At 52.0% G+C, this 21,926-nt stretch overlaps 1 protein-coding gene across 1 annotated transcript; it reads right to left on the reverse strand.

Annotated features, from left to right (window-relative positions):
• Window positions 1-4,705: 4,705 nt before the first annotated feature.
• On the reverse strand, window positions 4,706-21,755 carry CDS2 (CDP-diacylglycerol synthase 2). Its single transcript, XM_038160374.1, has 13 exons — window positions 21,597-21,755; window positions 15,107-15,249; window positions 13,937-14,033; window positions 12,898-12,995; window positions 12,365-12,504; window positions 11,332-11,390; window positions 10,887-10,969; window positions 9,900-9,987; window positions 9,241-9,309; window positions 8,147-8,299; window positions 7,101-7,220; window positions 6,128-6,231; window positions 4,706-4,966 (listed from the first exon to the last, which is right to left on the reverse strand). Exons 1-13 carry the CDS (start codon window positions 21,657-21,659, stop codon window positions 4,837-4,839), a joined length of 1,347 nt encoding a protein of 448 aa, XP_038016302.1. The 5' UTR covers window positions 21,660-21,755; the 3' UTR covers window positions 4,706-4,836.
• Window positions 21,756-21,926: the final 171 nt, after the last annotated feature.

A 21,926-nucleotide genomic window follows, 5' to 3' on the forward strand; every position in this document is an offset into this window, starting at 1 on the left:
TCATTATAATCTTTAATTTTGATATTTTTAAAACTGGTAAATTTAAATATTTTTTATTTTAAATTTAGTTTTATTTTTACTTTCTATTTTTTAATTTTTTATTTTCTATTTTTTTCTTTTTCATTTTTTATTTTAATTTTTTATTTAATTTTTTAATTTTAATTTTCATTTTCATTTTTACTTTTTTATTTTTCAATTTTAACTTTAATGCCTAAATTTTGATTTGAACTCTGCAGACAGCTGGAGGAGCTGCAGGGCCTCACCCATTTTGCTCCCTTTTTGCTCAGCCTGGCTCTGGAGCAGCCCTGGCCCAGCTGTGTCACGGGCAGGATGTCACGAGGCTGGAACGGAAACTGCCTGAGCCCGGAGCAGAGCTCAGCCCAGCAGAGCTCAGCCAGGCCAGGCCCAGCTCAGCCCAGCAGAGCCCGGCCCAGCAGAGCTCAGCCAGGCCAGGCCCAGCAGAGCTCAGCCCAGCACAGCCCAGCAGAGCTCAGCCCAGGCTGGGTCACCCCACAAAGCTCAGCCCAGGCCAGGCCCAGCCCAGCCCTGGCACCCCAAAGCTGCCCCGGGGCACCCCCAGCTCGGGCCAGGACAGAGCAGAGGGGACAGGGAACGGGGAACAGGGACAGGGAACAGGGAATGGGAGCCTGGAGCCCCCGCGGCGCTGAAGGAGAGTCCCGCAGGCAATGGAGTTTATCTTTATTTAACAGGAACATCCAGTATATAAATAGGGTAAATACTTTGGAATATACAATATTTCACATTCCAACGCTCGCTCGGAGGACGGCGACGCCACGCGCGCGGCTGGGACCCAGAACAGACCCAGAGAAACAGCCGGGGCTGCAGGGCAGGGGCTGCCACGGGCTCCCGGGGACACAGCTGTCCCCCGGGGGCACCCAGCCAGGGCAGGGGGTCCCTGCACACAGGGGGCATTCCCTGGAGGGTGACATTCCTTGGGATGACATTCCCTGGAGGGTGACATTCCCTGGGATGTGACATTCCCTGGAGGGTGACATTCCCCGGGATGACATTTCCTGGAAGGGAACATTCCCCAGGAATCCTGTGTCACTCCAGGAATTCTGTTTAACCCAATGAATTCTGTTTCACCCTGGCAATTCTGTTTAACTCCAGGAGTTCTGTTCAACCCAATGAATTCTGTTTAACCCAGGGAATTCTGTTTAACCCAGGGAATGCTGTTTCACCCAATGAATTCTGTTTCACCCTGGCAATTCTGTTTAACTCCAGGAGTTCTGTTTAACCCAGGGAATTCTGTTTAACCCAGGGAATTCAGTTTCACCCAGGCTGACCCCAGGCCTGGCGCTCTCCTGAGCAGGGCCAGCCCCACCTGGGCTACCACCAGGCAGGGAAGAGCAGCATCCCCAGCCAGGTGTGCACGGGCCTGGCCCAGCCTTGGCTCAAACCCAAAATCCACCCGGGGGTGCCCGGTGTGCCATCCCCGCGGGCACTGCCACCCCCTGGCCCTGCAGGGACACGGCTGGCCCCGCAGCAGCCTGGGACCTTGCCGGGGGTGCTGTCCCCTCCTGCCAGCCCCCCTCTCCCGCTCTGAGCCTTTCTCTGTGCCAGCCCCGGCCCTGGGGTCACTTTGTCCCCAAATTCCCCGAGTTCAGCATCCCCAGGGCCCTGCAGGACGGCAGCTCCCGAACCCCCAGCCCGGCTCAGAGCAGACCCGCAGAGGGTCCCTGCCCCTGGCCAAGGAGCCGGGACAGCATTTTAACCCCCTCCATCCCGGAGCCGGGACAGCATTTTAACCCCCTCCATCCCGGAGCCGGGACAGCATTTTAACCCCCTCCATCCCGGAGCCGGGACAGCATTTTAACCCCCTCCATCCCGGAGCCAGGACAGCATTTTAACCCCCTCCATCCCGGAGCCAGGGTCCAGCTGCCAGCCCGGGGGGCTCAGCTGCAGCAACGCCCCGGCCCAGCTCCCTGCAGCCTCTGCTCCCTCTCTTCCATGGCTTTGAAGGGGTTTTCCATGCAGGAAACCCTTCCCAGGCAGCCCAGCTCCCTGCAGGCTCTGCTCCCTCTCTTCCATGGCTCTGAAGGGGTTTTTCCATGCAGGAATCCCTTCCCAGGCAGCTCTGCCCCTGAGCAGCAGCCCAGGCTGGGAGGGAGCGGGCAGGAATGGAGCTGGCTGGAATTTTGGGTCAGGGAATGTCTGATCAGGGAATGTCTGATCAGGGAATTTTCTGATCAGGGAATGTCTGGTCAGGAAATTTCTGGTCAGGGAATGTCTGATCAGGGAATGTTTGATCACGCAATTTCTGATCAGGGAATGTCTTATCAGGGAATTATCTGATCAGGGAACTTCTCCTCAGGGCATTTTCTAAATCAGAGAATTTTCTAATCAGAGAATTTTCTAATCAGGACAGTTCTGATCAGGGAATTCATTTCTGCTCAGGACATTTCTCATCGTGGAATTAGTTTCTGATCAGGGCTTTCCTGATCAGGACATTTCTCATCAGAGAATTCATTTCTGATCAGGGAATTCATTTCTGATCAGGGAATTCATTTCTGCCAGGCAGCCACCCCAGGCAGAGCTGCTGCTCTCTCAGCTGCTCCCTGGAGCTGCTTTGCCCTCCAGTGCCCACAGCCAGCCCTGCCCTGCCCTGCTGTCACACCAGGAGAGGAACTAAAGGGTTAAAGCAGACGAGCAGGAGACTAAAAACCCAGCGAGGGGTTTCTCACTAAGGACAGAGCACAGCCTTGGAATATTTATCAACACTGCCACTTCTGCCTGGGAGCCACAGAGGGGATTTGGGCCAAGGGCAGGAGAATCCTGACAGCCAGGCTGGTGCAGCCCCCCTGGCACTGCCCCTGAGGCAAACCCACCTCAAACCCAGCCCAAACTCTGCCCCTGAGGCAAACTCACCTCAAACTCTGCCCCTGAGGCAAACCCACCTCAAACCCAGCCCAAACTCTGCCCCTGCCACTGCCACACCTCAAACTCAGCCCAAACCCTGCCCCTGGCACTGCCACACCTCAAACCCAGCCCAAACCCACCTCAAACTCTGCCCCTGGCACTGCCACACCTCAAACACACCTCAAACCCAGCCCAAACCCTGCCCCTGGCACTGCCACATCTCAAACCCAGCCCAAACAGGAGAGGGAGCAGGGAGCCCAGAGGCACTCCTGGAGCCAGGAGAGGGAGCCCAGAGGCACTCCTGGAGCCAGGAGAGGGAGCAGGGAGCCCAGAGGCACTCCTGGCTGCTCAGGGCAGAGCCCTGCAGCAGGAATGGAGAACACTGCAGGAGCAGAGCCTCCTGTGCAGCCTGTGCTTGCCTCCAGAGCTGCCCAGGGAGCAGAGCGAGCCCAGCACAGCCCCCAGGAAAGCAGGGCAGAGCTGGGCATCCACACAGCCAGGCTGGGCAGAGCTGGGAATTCCACACAGCCAGGCTGGGCAGAGCTGGGCATCCACACAGCCAGGCTGGGCAGAGCTGGGCATCCACACAGCCAGGCTGGGCAGAGCTGGGCATTCCCACAGCCAGGCTGGGCAGAGCTCTGAGCCTGGGGTTTTCGGGTGGTTTGTTCTCTGCTGATGCCAAGCAGGTGCAGGGCTCAGGTGTGGCTAAAGGTTTGTGGCAGCAGCTGCTCGGAAATGCAATGTATTTCTGCACGAGCTCTCCCTGTCACCCGCTCCCCAGGTTAAAACAAGGGAAAGTTTCTCTCTCCCAGCACAAACTACGGAAAGAAGGAAAATCAGAGACACCCCGTGTTTGCACCAGGTGTAAATGGGGATATTTTCACTATCTGGTCACAAAAAAAGAAAAAAAAAAGCAAAGTTTTACAATCTTTAGGGCTCTCGTTCTTAAATAATAAAAAAGTATGACAAAATAAAGGGAAGTACTTCAATAGAACCTGCAGCTATAAAATACAAACTACTTCTGACAAGATTCAGTGAGCCAAGCAGGACAGAAGCCTGCAGGGAAATGAACCCAGACTGAAATGCAACACAGACCTTGGTAAACTCAGCAGCACGACTTCTACAACTCAAGTAACAAACAGACATGATCCCTGAAAGAAAACCAACCCCAGCTGCAGCTGGAGCCCAGCCAGCACGGAACTGGCTGGAAAGTGCTCCCCAGGCTCCTTCAGACATCCCAGCGTGGGGTTCCAGCCTTGGAGAAATGAAGAAGCGTGGTTTCTGAAGGTTATTTCATGGGGGAAACAAACCAAAGGGCTTTAAAAGTTGTTCTGACCTGGCAGGAATTGCTCAGTGAAACTTTAGCATTGGTGAGATCTCATTTAGTCCCGCGGGTTTTGGGGGAACCTGCAGCTGCCACCTCTGGGCTCCCGGTGCCCAGCCTGCTTCTGCTTTGCTCACAAAAAGCTGATTTCCCAGCAGGGAGGGATGAGAGAGGCCCCGAGGAGCAGCAGTGAGAGCAGCTGCAGGAGGCAGCCCAGGACCCTCCTCCTCGGGACAGGGAATCCATTTCTGCTCAGGAACTGACGCCCCGTTCCCACGGGCAGGAGCTGCTGGGGGATTCCCACTGCCCCCACAGCTGTCCCTGCACAGGAGGAGGGTCCCCAGAGCTGCCCCCTGAGCAGGAGGGGCAGCCCAGCAGGACAGACAGACAGCCACCCCCTCCTGCTCCACCCAACCCTCACCTCCTTCTCAGCCACAAGCCCGAGATTTGCTCGTTTCAACCAAAGCTCTATAAATATATTATTTAGAAAAAAAAATAAAATAAACCACAAATGCAAACATTTACCAAGAAAGGAAGAAAAGTTACAGTGAAATGAGGCCTTGTTATTGTCTGAAATGAGGGAATGCCCTGGAGGAGGCCCGTGTGCTCTCAGTCCTGCTCCCAGCTGCTGCCTACGCCTCCTCCAGGCTGGCCAGCACTCCCCGGTCCACCAGGTGTGCCTTCAGGGTGTTGAAGATGTGCAGCTGCTGCTCTGGCCTCAGGGTCAGGAACTGCTGGATCAGTTTGCTGGGGTTGGGGCCCCTGGAACACAAAATCAGGGTCAGAACGGGGCTGCAGTTCCAGCAGAATGTTCAGTGCTGTGCTGTCCACCCCCTGGGAGCCTTTCTTTGCTGGCAGGGCTTGAATCTCTCTGGGGATTTCTCTGATATCTCTCAGGTATTTCTCTGATATCTGAATCTCTCTCAGGTATCTCTCTGATATCTCTCAGATATTTCTCTGATATCTGAATCTCTCTCAGATATTTCTCTGATATCTCTCAGGTATTTCTCTGAGAGAGATTCAAACCATGTCAGAAAAAAAAAGGTGAAATATCTGACACAGATTCATGGCAGCAAGAAAAATTTAATATCTGACAGAAATTCAAACCTGGGCAACAAGAAAAGGCGAAATATCTGAGAGTGATTCAAACCTGGCAGCAAGAAAAGGGAAAATATCTGTCAGAAATTCAAACCTGAGTGCGTTTTTAAGCAGAACACTGGACCCTAAGAAGGGGAAGCTGCAGAGGAGGAAGCTCCACGAGGGACACTCAGCAGAAACACAAAGAGAACAGTGGAAAAACCCCTCCAATAAAACCCTCCCAGGCTTCAGAGCCTAAAGCACAGCAGCAGGTAGCTCTGCCTGCACCTCAACTGTCTATAAAAACCACGGGTTTCCTAATGACAATAAAATAATTAACTAATTCTAATTTCTATTTATATATAATCTATTATATATGAAAGATTATCTACATATAAAATATATTTTATCTATATATATTATAATATATATTATAACAATTTCTTTAATTTAATTATTATTAGGAAATAATTAATTTCCTGATGATATTAAAAGAACTATCAGTATTATTAATAAAAGAGTTATTATTCAGTGATAATAAAGATAATAAAAGGTGGTTCAGCCTGCTGTAACAATTTAACTTAATTATTATTAGGAAATCATTAATTTCCTGATGATATTAAAAGAACTATCAGTATTATCAATAAAAGAGCTATTATCCAGTGATGATAAGGACAATAAAAGGTGGCTCAGCTGCTGTAACAATTGAATTGTTATTAGGAGATCATTAATTTCCTGATGACAATATGTAACTATCAGTATTATCAATAAAAGAGCTCTTATCCAGTGATGGTAAGGACCATAAAAGGGGGCTCAGTGCCGTGGCCCCGGGCTGGCCTCTGTCACCTGATGAAGCTGGCGATGTAGACGTTGACGAAGGTGGCCATCAGGTACTGGCAGTCGAAGCGGTCCATGATCCCCCCGTGGCCTGGGATGGTGTTGGCAAAGTCCTGGAGGGCAGAGGGATGGCCCTGAGCCCTCCCCAGCAGCTCTGCTGCCCCCCGGCCCAGCCCCCAGCCACACCAAGGGCACGTTTGGTTTCACTTTCCCCGCTTCTGGAAGTTTCTGGAGCTGCCTGAGGGGCCGCCAGGCTGCAGCCAGGGCGGGTGAATGTCTGTGTGCTGCCCTGCAGGGCACCCAGGGAAACCTCAGATTGCAAAATTTCCTGCCTGGCTCTTCCTTCCCCCACCTGCAGCCCAGCAGGGTCTGGAATATCGCAGTTAAAAAACCTCAGGGTCTCTCCTCTCTTGGGCAGAAAGCCCAGATCCTGCTCCAGCGTCTCATCTGGGGCTGAGCAAAGCTCCCTTCCCCTTCCCCTGGAGCCTGGGACTGCCTTGAGGGGCAGCACACACTCAGAGTCTGCTCCCAAAACCTCCAGGACTTCCTCAAAACCTCCAGGAGCCCCCCAAAATTTCCATGATCCCCGCAAAACCTCCAGGACCTCCTCAAAAACTCTGTGACCCTCCTCAAAACCCCCAGGACCCCTCCAAAACCTCCACGCCCTCCTCAAAAACCTCCATCACATCCCCAAAACTTCCAGGACCTCTTCAAAACCTCCATCCTCTTCCCAAAACCTCCGTGCCCTCCCCAAAACTTCTGTGACCCCACCCAAAACCTCCAGGACACCCCCAAAACCTCTGTGACCCACCCAAAACCTCTGTGACCTCCCCAAAACCTTCATGCCCTCCTCAAAATCTCTATGACCTCCCCAAAACCTCCATCCTCTTCCCAAAACCTCCGTGACCCAAACCTCCATTACCTCCTCACAACCTCCGTGACCCCCCCAAAAGCTCCGTGACCCCCAAACCCCCCTGCCCACCTTGATTTTGAAGGCCCTCTTGAAGCCGCTGGCGAAGAAGCCGCCGAAGGGCCCGATGAGGGAGGCGAAGGTGGACAGGGCGATGCTGTGGATCTGGAAGGGGTACATCCTCACGGTCCTCTGCAGCACAGACAGCACAAACAGCACCTTCAGGGCCTGCCCTCCTCCTCCTCCGGCCCCAGGCTGGGCTCAGGGGGCTCTCAGGTGATGCCCAGCGGGTTTGGGATCGCTCCTCTGGGATCTCCAAGGGCTGTGAGCCAGCAGAACCCAGCCCTGCCCTCCCCTGGCTGCTCCTGAGACATGAACTGAACCCTGAGCTCCTCCAAAATCCCCCAACTCCTGCGAGTTTGAGATGAGCTTTGCTGGAGCTAATTAAAATAAACGGGGAGGCCTTGATGAAGTGAAGAGCCAGTTAAGAGCCAATTATTAGTTAACTAATTATTGATTGCTTGTCAACATGATGGTTGGTCAGCTGGGCTTATAATGAAGAATATAGGAACTGATCAATATAGGAACTGATCAATAGCTGTTGAATACAGGAACTGATCAATATAGGAACTGATCAATAGCTGTTGAATATAGGAACTGATCAATATTGGAACTGATCAATAGCTGTTGAACATAGGAACTGATCAATAGCTGTTGAATACAGAAACTGATCAACAGTTTTTGAATACAGGAACTGATAAATTACCACAGGAAGCAGGGAATGGGATGTACCAAAGCTATGAATGTGTATTTGTATTCTGGGTATCAATACTGGCAGGGATAAAAGGACTCTGATCTCCTGGAAATGGATTTGTATTTGTATTCTGGGTATCAATACTGGCAGGGATAAAAGGACTCTGCAATCTCCTGGAAATTGTGCTGTGCATTTGGGAGTTAACACTTTCTAACTTCAAACTGTCAGAGAGGTTTTGTCCCTCACAGCTGGATATGGGTACCAGATCAACACCTGTATTTTTTAACAAATCACTCCCACCCCCCAAAAGATCACTCCCACCCCCCTGAAGATCACTGCCACCCCCAGAGCAGGGGCGCCGTACCCAGCCCAGCAGGGAGTGCAGCAGCACGGGGATGTTGTACTCCTGCAGCTGGAAGAGCTCGGAGGGCTCGCAGTCCACGGTGAAGCTGTTGGTGTCGTTGTTGAACTCCACGGGGCAGGTGAAGCAGCGGTACCCCGACATCACGTAGGACAGCTCCAGGAAAAGAGCAGAGAAAGCAGGATTTGGGGTTTGCTCGGGGGGCTCTCGAGGGGAAAGGCTGAGCAAGGAGGGGAAGTGCTCTTGTTGTGTTTGTGGGGTGCCCGGAGGAAGGGGGATGAGGAGTGTGACTCGGTGCTCTCAGGAGGCTGAGTTATTATTTTATCATCTGTATTATATAAAGAATGCTACACTAAACTGTGCTAAAGAATGCAGAAAGGATGCAGGCAGAAGGCTGAAAGATAATCATGAAACTCCTGAGTCCTTCCAGAGCCTGGACACCGACTGGCCAAAGAGGGAAAACAACTCACACGAAACCAACGAGCAATCAAACACATTCCACAGCAGCAAAACACAGGAGAAGCAAATCAGATAATATTGTTTTCCTTTTTCTCTGAGGCTGCTCAGCCTCCAAGGAGAGACAGCCTGGGCAAAGGGATTTTTCAGAAAATGTGACAGTGACCAGGTCCATTCAGGAGATTACTTGTGGTAATCACACATCCTCTGAACAGAGAGGATTTCCCTGGGGAGCTCTGAGAAAGCTCAGAGATTGAAACACTGTCAGCGAGGAAAGTTTAATGTCTGAGAGATTCTAACCTGGGCAGCAAGGAAAAGCTGAAATATCTGAGAGATTTAAATACTGTCAGTAAAAAAAAGTTTAATATCTGGCAGAGATTCAAACCCTGTCAGCAAAAAAAGGTGAAATATCTGACAGAGATTCAGGGCAGCAAGAAAATGTGAAATATCGGAGAGATTCAAATCCTGTCAGTAAGAAAAGTTTAATATCTGAGAGATTCAGGGCAGCGAGAAAAGGTGAAATCCCTGAGAAATTCAAATTCTGTCAGTAAGAAAAGCTGAAACACCTGCCAGAGATCAAGCCTGGATGCATTTTTGCCCAGAACACCCTGAGAAGGGGAAGCTGCTCGAGGGACACTCACCAGCAACCCAAAGAGAACGGTGGAAAAAAATCCTCCAATAAAACCCTCCCAGGTCTTCTTTGGGGAGAGCTGCCAGAGAGAGCAGAGAAATAAAAATATATTAAAAAAAAAATCAAGTTATTGCTACTTCCTCACTGCTGAGGCCACACGAGGAGGAGTTTGGTCAGAAGGGACCCCAAGAGCTCGGGGTGAAATGGTTCAGCCACGGCTGGGTGGCACTCACAGGTAAAAGTTCATTAAAAAATGGTAAAAGTTCATTAAAAAAAGGTAAAACTTCATTTAAAAAAGGTAAAAGTTCATTTAAAAAAGGTAAAAGTTCATTTAAAAAAGGTAAAAGTTCATTTAAAAAAAGTAAAACTATGTTGTAAAACACAGTTCAGGCCTCACAGCTCTAGCTAAGTTAGTCTAGTAAGGTCCCATGGAAATAAAATCCTGTAACAGTAAAAATCTGCTTATCCCCCCCAAGAAAAACAAATTAAAACTCAATTTCATAAAATAGAATAAAATAAAATAAAATAAAATAAAATAAAATTAAATTAAATTAAATTAAATGAAGTTTCAGCCCCCGAGAGGGAGATGCAGGGCCTCTGACCCACGGAGCCCCGGGGCAGGGGGAGCCCAGAGCAGCCCAGGGTCCCACTGTGAACCCCAGTGCAAACCTTGATGAGCGGCGTGCGGCCGAAGAAGAAGCCGAACATGTAGGCCATGATGTCATTGCAGATGACACAGGAGATGGGCACGATGAACCTGAGGACACAGCAGGGGTGGGTCCTGACAGCCCAGCCACGCTCACGGGCTGGGCGTTTCATGCAAACTGACCTCAGTTCCTTTTATTTTTTATTTTTTTAATTTTTGAAAGTTATTTTTACTAATTTTAATAATGAATAAAATAAATATTAAATTAAAATATTTATTCTATATTTTTTATTTAGGTGCTGATTTAAGCTCCAGAATAGAGATGACAGTGGAGAGAGAGAGATGGAAGCAGGAACAGGCACGGTGACCCTGCAGGACACAGCAGGGGTTGGGTCCCTGACACCTCACCAAAGCTCACCCAGCTGGGCACTGCACACAAACTGACCTCAGCTAGTTCTTTTTATTTTATATATTTTTAATAATTCTATATTTTCATGTTTTTAAATTGTTTTTAAAATTTTAATAATGATAATCAATAAAAAATAAAATATTTAAAATATTAAATTTATTCTATATAACTTTTATTATTATTCGAATTAAAATAATTATTAATTAATAAATATTTATTATCTCATTAACACATTTATTATATCATTAACACATTTATTTATTATATCATTAACATATTTATCATTAACACATTTATTATTAATCAAATTATGTCATTTGATTAATATTGATATTAATAAATTATATTTGTCTGGGTTTATTATTTAATAATATTAATATTAATAATAATATTAATGATAACTATTTATTAATGAATGTTAATATTTAATAATAAATTATTAATAGATATTTACATCAATTTCATTATTTATTATTTATTTTAATTATTGAAGTAACTATTTCTTGATAAAAATTCATTGATAAATGAACACATTTCTCAGGTAAATAATTCTTTCTTTTGACTAGTATTGATATTAATAAATTAATTTGATTAATCTCACCAGATCATTCCCTCGAAGAGGTTGTGGATGATGAGGTGGGACTGCGTGACCACGATCAGCAGCGTCACGTGGGTCCAGCCGAACTGCAAGAGAGCGCCTCACAGGCTCGTTAATTTATTAATTACCTTTGGTAATGAGCAAACTGCAGGAGAGCGCACTCACAGGCTCGTTAATGCATTAATTACCTTTGGTAATGAGCAAACTGCAGGAGAGAACAGCCCCTCCTCATGGAGCAAACTCAACCCCACCAAACCTGGGTTCAACCTCACCAGACATGAACTTTAACCTCACCAAAACCTGAATTTTCCCCCAGCAGCCCCTGAGCAGCCCCTGAATTTTAATCCCACTGAAACCTGAATTTTAAACTCACTAAAGCAGAATTTTGCCCCACTAAACCCTGAAGCTCCCCCCTCTAAAGGCCGAGCCTGCCCCGCGCCCCGCTCACCATGTAGAACTGCAGGCGGTAGTGCTTCTTCACCAGGCTGAGCACGAACATGCAGAACCCTGGGGAGAGAGCAGCCAGGGCACAGCTTCTCAAATGAAATGATATTCTATGTTTAAATGAATGTATGAATATATATACTTATATATGAAATTAAATTTCATGTAAATGTGATGTAATATATTTTATATCTATTTTATGTTTTTAATATATTTATATATTTTTATATATTATATATAATATATATTTATATACATTTATATATTTATATTTATTTACATTATAAATGTTATATATTATATGTATTTTATATACTTTCTATTTATTTATATGCTATATATATTTTATATATTTTATGTATATTATATATATGATATAATATATATTTATATTTTATTTATTATTATATAGTAATAAATAAAATATTATTATACTTATATAAATATTATATATTATTTAATTATATTATTATATTTTATATATATAATTATATATTTAAGATAGAAAATATATATTAAAATAAAATATTTTCTGTTTAAATAAAAAGAAAAATAAATATGTTATGTATTTTTGTTATATCTTTAAAATATGTATTTAAGTAAAATATTATTTTTAAAGTAAATTATTATTTTATTTTAAAATAAAAATTAAAAAACTATAAATATCTATTATGTGTAAATAAATATTATTATTTTTAATGTAAAATGTATATTTAAATAAAATATTATTTATATTTAAATAAAAACAAAAAGTATAAATAAATTAAATATGTAAAGAAGACATGAAGATTGTGGGGTTTTCTCCTCCTTGTAAAGATTTCCCACCCCGGCCACGGAAGGATTGGTAACTTCAGGCATCCCTGGCAGCAGAGGAGATTCCCCCTGCAGCCGTGTCCAGGTGCCAGGTGTCCCCAGGTGTGCCCAGGTGTCCCCAGGTGTTCCCAGCTGTGCCAGGTATGCCCAGGTGCCAGGTGTCCCCAGGTGTGCCCAGGTGTCCCCAGGTGTGCCAGGTGTGCCCAGGCGTGCCAGGTGCCCACCTGTGAGGTAGAGGGCGAAGGAGATGAAGCGATGGTATTTGCTGAGGATCCTCAGGGGCTCCTCCCTCTGCACCAGCGTGAAGAAATAATCGGTGACCGTCTCGCCGTAGAAGAAATAATTCACACACAGCAGGAAGTACCTGGGCAGGGGGAGAATTTAATTTATACACGGCAAAAAGTACCTGGGCAGGGGGGAAATAATTCACACACAGCAGGAAGTACCTGGGCAGGGGCAATAATTTAATTTATACACGGCAAAAAGTACCTGGGCAGGGGAATAATTACATTTATACACAGCAAAAAGTACCTGGGCAGGGGGGAATAATTTAATTTATTCACAGCTGGGGGAAATAATTCACACACAGCAGGAAGTACCTGGCCAGCTGAGAGCCCAGGTGGGTGCCCAGGTGAGAACCCAGGTGAGAATCCAGGTGGGTGCCCAGGTGGGTGCCCAGGTGGGAGCCCAGGTGGGAGCCCAGGTGGGAGCCCAGGTGAGCACCCAGGTGGGTGCCCAGGTGGATCCCCTCACTCACCAGCTGAGCGTCCTGAACCAGGGCAGGTCGTAGGAGTGGTACACGTTGTAGCCGATGGTGATGATCTCGTGGAAGCATTTGATCTGCACACACATCACCTGCACGGGGGGGACAGCAGGGACAGCGGGCATGGACCCCCTGGGCAGCACCTCTGCCCCCAGGGGACAGCAACAGCCACCTGCACAGCCCCCCTGGCACCTCCCAGGCCCACCTGGGAGACTCTGGGTGGCATTTTTCCCTCCCAGTCCCATATGGGATGCTCAGGATGGGAGTTTTTCCCTCCCAATCCCACCTGGGATGCTCAAGGTGTTTTTTTTTTTCCCTCCCAATCCCATCTGGGGTGTTGTTTCTCCCTCCCAGTCCCACCTGGGATGTTGTTTCTCCCTCCCAATCCCACCTGGATGTTGTTTCTCCCTCCCAATCCACCTGGATGTTGTTTCTCCCTCCCAATCCCACCTGGATGTTGTTTCTCCCTCCCAATCCACCTGGATGTTGTTTCTCCCTCCCAATCCCACCTGGATGTTGTTTTTCCCTCCCAATCCCACCTGGATGTTGTTTTTCCCTCCCAGTCCCACCTGGGATGTTGTTTCTCCCTCCCAGTCCCACCTGGATGTTGTTTCTCCCTCCCAATCCCACCTGGGATGTTGTTTCTCCCTCCCAGTCCCACCTGGATGTTGTTTCTCCCTCCCAGTCCCACCTGGATGTTGTTTCTCCCTCCCAATCCCACCTGGGATGTTGTTTCTCCCTCCCAATCCCACCTGGATGTTGTTTCTCCCTCCCAATCCCACCTGGATGTTGTTTCTCCCTCCCAATCCCACCTGGGATGTTGTTTCTCCCTCCCAATCCCACCTGGATGTTGTTTCTCCCTCCCCTCCCCTCAGCACGCCCCCCTTGTGTGAGCTCCAAACCCCGACCAGCAGATTCCCCCAGGTTTCCCCCAGGGCAGAGGAGCCCAGGATCTGTGAGCACGAGGCCCTGAGCCCCCCAGGAGCCTCCCCCTGCTGCAGGGAAGGTCGGGACAGCTCCCTGGAGCACTCACTATTGTCATCAGGACCATGGGGCCCAGGTAGATGATGATGAAGAAGAAGGTGATCATGGCCAGGGTCAGGATGCCTCTCACCCACCAGTTCTTCCATCTGGGCCACGGGGAGGGAAAACATCAGAGGAAGGCAAGGCGGAGCAAAGCAGCCCCACAAACCCTGCCCTGCGCGTGCCGCAGGAAGCACAGCGAGCCCCGCCAGCCCCGGGTTCCTCTCGACAGGCTGATAAAGGCCTGGCTGCAGCAGCTGCACCCCAGGCTCGCTGCACGCCCAGCTGGGCACCGGGCAGGGCAGCCCTGCTCCTGCTCTGCAGCCCCGCCAGCCCCGGACAAGCTGCAGCAGGAATTCCCAGGGAACGGGGAGCGTTCCCCCCTGGCGCTGCTCTCCGGGAGCACAGACGGCCCCTGGCTGCTGGACCCTCCCTGCTCTCCTGCCGGGAGCCTCTCCCACCCCCAGAGCACACCCAGGAAGGTGACACCTCCTCCTGTGACACATTTCCACCCAAGAAGAGCATGGAGCATGTCCCTGGTTCTCAGCAGTGCAGCTCCTCCAGCCCTCCTGCAGGACTCGGGGTGATCAGAGTTACAGCAGGGGCTGAACCCCCCCAGCCCAAAGCTCCGGGGGTCTGCCCCTGCTCCGTCCCCTCCCTTCCCATCCAAGCAGCACCCCTGGGTGCAAAGCAGGAAATTCCTGCCTGGGGCCAGCAGCAGCAGCAGCTTCCCAAAGTGCTCAGAGAAAAAAGAAAAAGGGAAAGGGAAAGGGAAAGGGAAAGGGAAAGGGAAAGAGCAGCTGTGCCTTCCTCAGTCCCAGTCCTGGCCAGGAGGGGATGGGGGAAAGCTCCAGGAATGAGGAACCTGAGGGTGGAACCGAGCTGGGGATGGGGAGAGGGGATGGGAGAGAGGATGGGAGAGGGGATGGGGAGAGGCTGCTCCTCCAGCTTCCAGCAGCCCCAGGATGGACAGAGCCCTGCTCAGGGAGGGATGGACAGGATGGATGGACAGTGATGGACAGGATGGATGGACAGTGATGGACAGGATGGATGGACATGGATGGACAGGATGCATGGACAGTGATGGACAGGATGGATGGACAGAGCCCTGCTCAGGCACTGATGGACAGGACGGATGGACAGGACGGATGGACAGAGCCCACTCAGGGAGTGTGTTTACCTCGAGGACAGGTTGGAGAGGGCCCTGTTCAGCACCTCTGGGGTGTCATCTGAGGTGGGCACTGGGGAGGAGCCCCCGAACTCGGACTTGCTCTCGCTGTCTGACGCTGTCTCTCCATCCAGCCTGGCCTCAGACTCGGACTCCTGCAGCACAAACAGCCAGGCAGCTTCAGCAGCCCCTCTGGGCTGGCCCAAACACTCCCCAGCACTCTGCTTCTGCTCCAGACAGGCAGGAGAAGGAAATATCCTGGGTGTCACCCAGGAGAAACATCCTGAGGCCTTCCAGTGGCATCCAGGAGGGGTCTGATGGTCCCTCAGCCTCAGAACAGGGCCCGCTCCCCCTGCACAGCCACAGATGCCTCCAGGTTCATTAATGACCATCTCAAGTGCTCCAGAGCTCGTTAGCAGGGATTTTTACAAGGTCCCAAAGCCCGGGCAGGTCTCAGAGAATGTAGCACTGCCCAAATTAGCCAGGAGAAAGCCTCCAAGGGGGCAGGCCCGAGGCTTGCAGACACACTTGGGAAGCGCTGGCTGCTTAGGACGCTAAAAATAACCCCGAGCCCGTGGCCAGGCAGCTGAGGAGGAAGAGCCGGGCTTATCACCGTGCCCAGGCATCCCCCGCGGCCAGCAGGAGCTGCAGAGGGACAGAGGGACACGGACACACTGCTGTGCTGCCCCACACCCAGCCCCGGGCAAAGTCCTGTGTTTGGGGCTGAACAAACCCAGCAGGGGCAGCTTCGCCAGGGCTGGGAGGGGGTCCAGGTGAGTCCTGGCCCTTCCCAGGGGCATTTTGGACCCATTTTTGACCCATTTTGGACCCTCTGACCCAGCCCCTGAGCAGAGACAAGCCCGGAGCTCCGCGGTTTGCCCCTGGTTTCAGCTCCATGCTGCTCCTGGAAGGAAGGGAAGGAAGGAAAAGCCGCTCCCTGGGAGCATCCAGCAAGGCACAGTCCATGCCCTTGGCCTCTGGGAACTCCCTGAAAAGCGACTTTGCCAGCAGGAAAAGCACGGGGGGGGCTGAGCTGACAAACGCTGGCAGCTCTGCAGGCAATGAGGCTCCAGGGGATGAGGGCTCATTGTCTGCAGAGCTCCAAAACAACCAAACGTGCTGCTGCAGCCCGTGGTGCCTGCAGCTCAGCAGGGCTGGAGCTGCTCCCTCACTGAGGGCAGGAAAAGGTGATTATTCCCCCCGGAATAATTCATAAAATAATTTAATAGGGCTGGGACGTGTCAGGCTGCAAGCCAGGCTCTGCAATCAGGCAAGGACAGGGAGGCACTGTCAGGTGGAGGCAGCTAAAAATACCTGGCTGATGTCAGAGATGATTGCAGAGCTGCAGAATAATGGGCAAAGGAACGCAGGAACGGAATCCAGCTGGGAATTTATCCCAATTCCCTGATTTCTGCACCAGGCACGAGGGGAAAGAGCAAAACCCCAGACCTCTGCCAGGGCTGCCTCTCCTGGGAAAATCCAGCTTCCTGCTCACCTTTCCTTCCTCCTATCATGAAACAACAGCTCTGAGCAGCGTCTGCCAACAGACAGCTCACCCCCTGAAGGACAGACACACAGAAATCTGACTGTGAGCTCCCTGAGAACAGCTCCACGCCTGCCAGAGGCTGGGAGACATTTCTGCTCACCCCGAGATGGTTCTGTTCACACAAACACCATCCCAGTTGCCACAGAAACAGCCTGCTCTCTCTCTCCCTGCCACGGGAGAGCTGGAGATGTTCTGGGGAGGGCTCTGCTGGATCTCAGGGCATTTCTGGGCTGGCAGTGCCTTGCAGAGCCCAGGGGCAGGAGAGCAGAGCTGGAGATGTTCTGGGGAGGGCTCTGCTGGATCTCAGGGTGTTTCTGGGCTGGCCCTGCCCCACAGAGCCACAGCAGAGCTGGAGATGTTCTGGGGAGGGCTCTGCTGGATCTCAGGGCTGGCCCTGCCCTGCAGAGCCCAGGGGCAGGAGGGCAGAGTGCCAGGGTGCCCCAGGGAGGTGCAGCTGGAGCCTGCCCGGCCATCTCCATCTGCTGCTCTCGGGAGAACAAACAGCTCTGCAGGCACTGCTCACCCTGGGGCTTCCTGCAGGAAAAGTTATTTTTGTCCTCAGAACGAGAGGCTGCAGCAGCCAAGGCCGGGGCCTCCTGACCCTCAGCTCCTCACACAGAATTTTCCAAAACAGAACGAGGGAAAAAAACCCTCATTTTTAGGGTGAGGGTTCACTCGGAGACTTTTGCTGCCAGGAGTTTTAACAAAAAGTGATTTTAAAGGCAGCGTGTCCCGAGCCAGCCCGGGGCAGAGCAGCAGAAAGTGAAAGCAGGCCAAGACAGAGAGGTGGCAAGGAGCCCAAGGGTGCTCACACCCCGCTGGAAGGCTGCTCTGGCAGCACACGGCTCTTTCCAGAAGCCTCCAGGGTTTCTGTCACACACAGCAGGCTGGCAGGGCTCCCAGTGTGACACGGCAGGAGTGGCAGTGTCCCCTCCCCGAGCAGCACGCTCCAGGGGCCTCACCCTCGGGTTTGCTGGAAAAATCCCTTTGCCCACCTGGGAAGCTGAGGAGCCTCAGAGAAAAAGGAGAATTTAAAAAAGCAATAATTAAATCAATAAAAATAATTAAATAGCTAACTTTTAAAAATTCAAAAAGCAATATTTTCTGATGGCTTCTCCTGTGTTTTGCTGCTTTGGGATGTGGTTTGGGGATTGTTTACCCACAGGTGATTGTTTATTGGTTTCATGTGAATTGTTTTCACTTGATGACCAAACAGTGCCAGGCTCTGGAAGGACTCAGGAGTTTCATGATTATCTTTCAGCCTTCTGCCTGCATCCTTTCTGCATTCTTTAGCATGGTTTAGTGTAACATTCTTTATATAATACAGATCATGAAATAATAACTCAGCCCCCTGAGAGCACCGAGTCACACTCCTCATTGCTCCCTTCCTCGGGGCCTCTGAAAATACCACAGCCAGGCTTCTGCAGCACCAAAACACCCGGCACCTTTGGGAGACCCTCTGTGCCCCTGGCACCTCTGGGAGACCCTCTGTGCCCCTGGCACCTTTGGGAGACCCTCTGTGCACCTGGCACCTCTGGGAGACCCTCTGTGCCCCTGGCACCTTTGGGAGACCCTCTGTGCCCCTGGCACCTCTGGGAGACCCCCTGTGCCCCTGGCACCTTTGGGAGACCCCCTGTGCCCCTGGCACCTCTGGGAGACCCCCTGTGCCCCCGGCACCTTTGGGAGACTCCCTGTGCACCTGGCACCTCTGGGAGACCCTCTGTGCCCCTGGCACCTCTGGGAGACCCTCTGTGCCCCTGGCACCTTTGGGAAACCCTCTGTGCCCCTGGCACCTCTGGGAGACCCCCTGTGCCCCCGGCACCTTTGGGAGACCCCCTGTGCCCCTGGCACCTTTGGGAGACCCCCTGTGCCCCCGGCACCTTTGGGAGACCCCCTGTGCACCTGGCACCTTTGGGAGACCCTCTGTGCACCTGGCACCTTTAGGGACACAGGATTGTCCCCTGACCTTCTTTAGGGACACAGGATTGTCCCCTGCCCTCCTCCAGGGACACAGGATTGTCCCCTGCCCTCCTCCAGGGACACAGCATTGCTCTGTGACCTCCTTCAGGGACACAGGATTGCCCCCTGACCTCCTTCAGGGACACAGGATTGCCCTATGACCTTTAGGGACACAGGATTGTCCCCTGACCTCCTTTAGGGACACAGGATTGTCCCCTAACCTTGAGGGACACAGGATTGTCCCCTGACCTCCTTTAGGGACACAGGACTGTCCCCTGACCCCCTCCAGGGGCAGCAGGAGGCAACCCCAGCTGGCCCAGCCCGGCTGTCGCGCAGCCCTGCCAGGCTCCACCTCCCAGCACATAAAAACAGAAATAATTTTTTAAATATAAAAAAAAGAATCTAAACCCCCCGCGGGACACAAACCCCAGCTGAGATGAACACAGCCCAAGGTGCCACCCCGGCACAGCTGGAGCCACCCCAGAGCTCCGGTGGCACGGAGGGGCACAGCCCCCAGAGCCAGCCAGGGTGACAGTGCCCTGCGCTCCTGTCCCAGAGCACGCCAGCACCCGAGGCTCCCCCAACCTGCCCGCACTGCCTGCAGCAGGGGCTAAACTGGCACGAAAATCACACTGAAATGGCACTGAAATGGCACTGAAATGGCACTGAAATGGCACTGAAATGGCACTGAAATCGCACTAAAATCGCACCAAAATCCACATTTAAATCCACATTTAATTCACACTAAATTCACATTTGAATCACACTAAAATCATAATAAAATCACATTTAAATCACATTTAATTCACACTAAATCCACATTTAAATCACACTAAATTCACAATAAAATCACATTTAAATCGCATTTAAATCACACTAAAATCACATTAAAATCACACTAAAATCGCATTTAAATCACACTAAAATCACATTAAAATCGCACTAAAATCACATTAAAATCGCATGTAAGTGGCATTTCAATTGGAGAAGTGCTCTGCCTGATGACTTTGTGCTGCTCAGAGCTGCACCCTCCGTGCACTAATGGAGCAAACAGAGATCTGTGCTGCTGGGCTGACGGAGCAGAGCCGGGGCAGAGCACTGAACCCAGAGTGCTCCTGCCACCCTGCAACCCCTGCTCCTGTCACCCTGCAGCTCCTGTTCCTGTCACCTTGCAGCTCCTGCCACCCTGCAGCTCCTGTCACCCTGCAGCTCCTGCTCCTGCCACCCTGCAGCTCCTGTCGCTGTCACCCTGCAGCTCCTGCTGCTGTCACCCTGCAGCTCCTGCTCCTGCCACCCTGCAGCTCCTGTCACCCTGCAGCTCCTGTCACCCTGCAGCTCCTGTCACCCTGCAACCCCTGCTCCTGCCACCCTGCAGCTCCTGCCACCCTGCAACCCCTGCCCCTGTCACCCTGCAAACGCTGTTCACAAAGCTCCCCTGACTGTCCCCTCCTCCTGTCCCCTCCTCTTTGGGGAGGAGCAGCAGCGGAGGTGACAAAGGTGACAAACGACTGGCAGAGCAACCCCCAGCGTGCAGGAGGGGGCTGGCCAGGAGGGGTGGGGGTCCTGGCAGGGCTGCCCCCCGAGCCTCTCCTGCCTCACAAGGAAACTTCTCCCTCTGCAGGAGGGCAATGCAACCCCCACCAAAGCAGGAATTCCCTGGGGATGGCGCAGGGGCTGCCAGACCCTTCCCCAGGGGAACCTCAGGGGTCTGGAACCCCCAGCTCCTTCCCTGGGGTCCCAAACCCTTTCCCCTAAGGGAACCTGAGGGGTTTGGAACCCCCAGCTCCTTCCCTGGGGATGATTCAGGAGGTCCCAAACCCTTCCCTAAGGGAAGGTTTAGAACCCCCCCCATCATTCCTTAGGAATTATTTAGGAGGTCCCAAACCTTCCCCCCTAAGGTTTCCTAAGGTTTGGAACCCCCCTGAAATTCCCTGGGGATGATTTAGGGGGTCCCAAGGCAGGTTTGCACCCCCCATCATTCCCTGGGGATGATTTGGGACATCCCAAACCCTTCCCTAAGGGCAGGTTTGGGACACCCCTGTCATTCCTTAGGGATGATTTAAGAGGTACCAAACCCTTCCCTAAAGGCAGGTTTAGAACCTCCCTGTCACTCCCTGGGGATGATTTAGGACATCCCAAACTCTTCCTAAAGCCAGGTTTGTAACCCCCCATCATTCCCTGGGGATGATCTAGGGGGTCCCAAGGCAGGTTTTTAACCCCCCCACCATTCCCCAGGGATGATTTAGGGGGTCCCAAGGCAGGTTTGGAGCACCCCCATCACTCTCTGGGGATGATTTAGGGGGTCCCAAGGCAGGTTTGGAACCCCCCCATCACTCCCGGGGGATGATTTAGGGGGTCCCAAGGCAGGTTTGTAACCCTCCATCACTCCCTGGGGATGATTTAGGGGGTCCTATGGCAGGTTTGGAACCCCCCATCACTCCCGGGGGATGATGTAGGGGGTCCCAAGGCAGGTTTGGAGCACCCCCATCATTCCGTAGGGATGATTTAGGGGGTCCCGAGGCAGGTTTGGTACCCCCCATCATTCCGTAGGGATGATGTAGGGGGTCCCGAGGCAGGTTTGGAACCCCCCCATCATTCCGTAGGGATGATTTAGGGGGTCCCGAGGCAGGTTTTTAACCCCCCCATCATTCCCTAGGGATGATTTAGGGGGTCCCGAGGCAGGTTTTTAACCCCCCCATCATTCCCTAGGGATGATTTAGGCCATCCCAATCCCTTCCCTAAGGGCAGGTTTTTAAACGCCCTCCACGCGCAGCTCTCCCCGCCCCGGGGCCGCTCCCCCAAACCCCCCCCGGGGCCGGGCTCTGCTCCGGGACCGAACGAACCGAGCCCGGGCCGAGCTCCCGGTGCGCGGGGCCCTCACAGCGGCCTCACCGCGGGCCGCCGGCGCCCCGCAGCGCGCAGGCCCCGCACCCCCCGGCGCCGCCCGCTTCTCCCCGTGCCCCCCGTGCCCTGAGGCCCCCCGGGGCCGCTCCGTACCTTGTCCTGGGGGTCGCGGGCCCCGCCGGGGCCGCGCCCGGCCCGGAGCCGCGCCTCGCTCATGCCGGACCCGCCGCGCCGCGCCGCCGCCGCCAGGGGGAGACACCGCGCCTCGCTCAACGGCCCGCCCACCAGCAGGGGAGGGGGCGGGGCCGGCGCGCGCGCGGCGCCGGCGGGCCAATGGGAGGCGGGGGATTGCGCGAGGGGAGGGGCTTAAGGAAAAACATGGCCGCGCCCAGGTGTACCCGGATGGTGCGGGGCGCCATGATGTGTGGCGCGGCAGAGTGCGCGGGAAGGTCCCCGGGCGCTGGGAGAAGCGTGAGGGGTTTG

The sequence above is a fragment of the Motacilla alba genome, chromosome 22, assembly GCF_015832195.1.
Source record: "Motacilla alba alba isolate MOTALB_02 chromosome 22, Motacilla_alba_V1.0_pri, whole genome shotgun sequence".
Classification (NCBI taxonomy): Eukaryota; Metazoa; Chordata; class Aves; order Passeriformes; family Motacillidae; genus Motacilla; species Motacilla alba.